This window comes from Lepeophtheirus salmonis, chromosome 3 (genome assembly GCF_016086655.4).
Source record: "Lepeophtheirus salmonis chromosome 3, UVic_Lsal_1.4, whole genome shotgun sequence".
NCBI lineage: Eukaryota > Metazoa > Arthropoda > Copepoda > Siphonostomatoida > Caligidae > Lepeophtheirus > Lepeophtheirus salmonis.
Window position 1 is genome coordinate 10,868,395 of NC_052133.2, and position 4,534 is coordinate 10,872,928.

Consider the following 4,534-nt stretch of genomic DNA (forward strand, 5'->3'; position numbering starts at 1 on the left):
TGTGACCACAGATCAAAGTCCTAGATTATTTTCATCGAGTTCCTCAGTTCAAATCCTCAGAAAATTAAAATGACAATTTCTATCCTCTGAAGAATTAAAACAATTGTGTAAGTCAGTTGTACTTAATGGCTTCAAAATATAGGTTACAATTAAATAAATTGATATAACTCACCTATTTGAAAGGTAATATCGGACCCAATAGTTGCAATAATCAAAAGAAGGATATAAACTATAGCCATTATTCTCAAGTGTCTTTAGCTACAACTGAAAGTTTAAAGTAAGGTCCTTCATTGGATAAAATGTGGTAATTATTATTTTTTTTTTTTTGGGGTTGAGAAGAAAAATTAATTTATAATTTTGTTCAAAATTGCTTTTGTGTTGACGCAACATTCTTTAAGCAGTCATATTGCACCCCTGTTTTAAGAAAAGGAGAAGATCATTCAAAAGAGGAACTTGGGAGTATGTGAAGAAATCGAAAGTGGAAAAAAACAAGACTTTTGAGGACATCAATAATTTTATGTGAGGAAAAAAAAATAAAAGTTTAAAAACTCGCCGGGGACGCTTTTGAAGAAGATTGCATTCAAGTGTATTTTTGTAAGAAGAAGAAGATTCTCTGCTTCTTCTTCTTCTTAACTTCGTCTTCAACGTATAATAACATGTAATATGGTAAAATAATAGTCCGCATATCCGCGCCTAAATAACAACCGGGCAACCACTCCCAAAGTCAAATCTTTAGGCAGAACCTTTTTTTACATTTTTTTTATAAATTCCAACTCCCATATTTTGTGTGTTCATCATCAAACACACATACACTACCTGAAGAAGATCGCGACCAAAAAAAAAATAAAAAAAATAGAGAATACAAAAATAATAGAAGGAGCGGCCGCACCTTTTTTTGAAGAATTTTTTCTCTCCCGACCTTTTTCAGTTCATCTTAGACCTTTAACTCAGAAGGGTCATTCATTTTTTTTACGAAACCAGAGTTTATTTATTTATTATTTAATTATTATTAAAGTATTCATAGTTTAATATTGTAAAAAAGTGCTTCTTCATTTCACAATTTTCCTCTACAAAATCTCGTTCGATTTTCTTCATTATCTCTTCTATGACAAAATATTCCACCACACTATGACAAAATGAACGATCGTTGTCAAGTGGAACCCGTGGACTTGAGCATCAATAAGAAGCTCCCGTCTTCAGGAGGAGGTGGATGTGGTGGCCAGAACCCCAATCATCATCACTCCTTCTCCTTCCTACATCCTCTGCCTCTACTCTCCAACAAACGCCGACTTAACAATAACAACGAATACGAGGTAGTAGATCTCTCCATAAAGAACTCTTCTTCCTCTCCCAATGACTCCAATGGAGAGAACTCTCGGGAGTCCTCTCCTGGTGGGAATTTGGATGTTTTTGGAGGAGCCGCCGCAGCAGCTTTCCTGACCCTTGAAAGGATCAAACAAGTCTCTCTTCTCAGCCTCACAAGTGGAGGGAATCAATCCGTTCTCGCAGAGGAGTTGATCAAAATGACATCTAATTTTACGCTTCCGGCATCCCTATCGCCGGCTTCTCTCGTTGTTCCTCCCTTATCTGGCTCTCCAGCCTCTGGGGAGACGCCCTCTGTCTCTTCCAAACCTCCTTCACTCAACCATAATAACAATAACGTCACTACCCCTAACAGTAACAAATCCGTCCAGTCGAAACCTCAAAAGCGACCCGCCTCTGGCAATGGACCAGGTGGTGGTGCTGGTGATTACTCTGAAAGTCTGAAGAAGCGGAAGGTTCATCGCTGTGACTTCCCCTCTTGTGATAAAGTCTATACTAAAAGTTCTCACTTAAAAGCACATAAACGGACTCACACTGGAGAAAAACCCTACGAATGCTCCTGGGAGGGCTGCTCCTGGAAATTTGCTCGCTCAGACGAACTCACTCGACACTACCGTAAACATACTGGACAAAAACCTTTCAAGTGCCATCTTTGTACAAGATCATTTTCCAGGAGTGATCATCTCTCTCTTCACATGAAAAGACATTAATAATGAAGAAACATTTTGTTGTATGTAGACATCTTCTTCACCAACCCACAACCCCTTTCTTACATTCAGAACTCAGAAACCAAAAGTCAAAAGCACACTTCCCTTCCTTCCTTTCTATTATTTGTTTTTTTTATTTAAATTGTTACATGAAAAAAAAAAATTATGAGAAGAAACAATTTCATCTAAAAGTTGTTAAGAAATACCATAAATTTGAATGCAAAAAATATATTTTTATATATGTATTTTTTTACTTATTTAACGATTTTCAATACTATATTTTTAATATACAAACATATTACATATATATATATATTTCTATCTAATAACTAGTCAAATATATATACATATTATATACCTATATTGCCATACCTTTTTTTGAATCACCCAGGCTTATGTAGAAAATTATTTCTGCGTCTTAAATTTCCCGTTATATTTGAGAAAATACTTAATATATATATTTTCCTTATATTTTGTAATCATTCATGGAAATTATTTTCGCTACATTAAAGCATTTATACACACACACACACACAAAAAAGAGAAAAATAATTGCATTAGTAGTGAACATAAACATACTGTGAAGGCGAAAATAATGTATTTTTATAATGTATACATTTTTTCCCAAACCCCTTCAGCACGAGTGGCCTCACAACCATCTCACCCCCTCCTCCCATCTCATTCATTTGAATCCTTCTTTTTTACGCATGTAAAGAAAAAACCCCCATATATTTCAATGCGTAGTTTTTGTAAAAAGAAAAAAAAGTATATTGCGTTCAAATCTCTATCCGTGCATTCAAATCTCTCGTCAAAAACTTTTGACTGAAAAATAAAGTTCATATTTTTGTATATAAATATTTAATATAAATGCATTACATATCTATATATACAAGGGAAAAGGCGTTTATCCGCCTATCACCTACTCTCCATATACATTTTTCTCTCATGATAATGAAGATATTTCGTGGACAAAAAAGAAAGAAAAAATTATCCTCTCTGGCGGTCGTCATAACCGTCGATACACGCCCGCTTCTCTCCTTGAAATAGAAAATTCGAGGGGAAAAAATGATGTTAGAACGATGTGTCATATCAATTTATATCTCATATCGTATCCCCTTTACTACTTGAATGCACGTAAAACTTTCCAGATGTTTTGAACAGAAAAAAAAGAAGATTCCATCAACAGGAAGATAGAAATTTGAACAAAGAACACACTTTGTGTTCCCATTACGTCACTATGACATAATAACTTGTTCTACTGGAAAAAAAGAATAATAATTATTATGGCAAACAATAATATTGTATTCAACTAATTGAAGACTGTCATGCAAAGTCAATATTTGAATAGTTCTTACGCTACTTTAAGCATTTTTTCTTTTTGCAAATTCCTTGATCTATAAATCCATGTATATTTGCAAACCAAATACCTATATTTGATACACTCGTCTCTCTTAATCACAAACCAAGCAGGAATAACAACAATAACTTTACTGAATTTATAGTAAAGACAAATCTAATAGTTGACCGTCACAATATTTTATTCTCAGGTTTATGTTAGATATAGGGATTCTATGTGAAATATATTGTCTTTTTCCTTGTGTAAAAAATGTAGAGTAATACCTTTGTAAGCAAGAACTGCCAAAATGTTTGCTAAGCCAAAAGGCATTGAAAGCATTTTTCACAGAGATAAAACTATTACCACTTCGTTACAATCATTGTCTAAGTGGTTCAAAATGAGCTAAGCATTCGGAAACGTTTTGTATTTAATACTTAATTAAACTACAACATCAAAATCAACTTGAACTGAAAGTTTGAAAAAATATAATTTGAATAAAACGAAGGCCTCCTTGAAATTCGCAAAGATCCTTTATTCCCAATAGTTTTTACTTTTAGTATTGGAGTTCCACGTTTTAAGTTTCACTAATCTGTATATTCACTGTTAACTCTGTCAAGAAATAAAAATACCCACTTTCACCATGGAATTGCATGGAAAAGTGTCTGCCTTTGCTCAGACACTTGGAAAATAACCTGTGAACACCTGAGCAAAGATTAGCTGAACGGAATCAATGTCCTTGCCTAAAGTGCAATCATTTTTGAAGTGACTGAATCATGATATTTACAGATAATGAAAATGAATACTTCAAGTCCAAAACACTCACTGATAAAGTATCTTGTAGTCTGAGATATATGTATACACAGGAAAATGTCTGTTTGCTCAAAGGAATAATATCTTGATGGAAATCTCATAGGTTACCATACAATCCCACACTTTTTTTAAATATTCTTATGTCTTCACAAAACAAAAAAAAGTAATGTAAAATTACTTAAATGTATGTAAAAGGACCCCACAAGAAGAAATATGAATTTATAACTGTTTTTCATTGGGATCATTACTAGTTCATATTTTTGAACATCCCATATTCATCTATTAACATTCCAATTTTCTTATAACCGTACAAAATTAAGTGTGTATGATATAATATGCTGTTAATATAAGGCTATGC

General features: G+C 33.4%; 1 protein-coding gene across 1 annotated transcript; it reads left to right on the plus strand.

Moving 5' to 3' along the window:
* Positions 1–787: 787 nt before the first annotated feature.
* On the plus strand, positions 788–2,275 carry LOC121114163 (uncharacterized). The gene has a single exon (XM_040708035.2). The coding sequence runs from the start codon at positions 1,137–1,139 to the stop codon at positions 2,031–2,033; it is 897 nt and encodes a 298-aa protein (XP_040563969.1). The 5' UTR covers positions 788–1,136; the 3' UTR covers positions 2,034–2,275.
* The last annotated feature ends 2,259 nt before the right edge of the window (positions 2,276–4,534 follow it).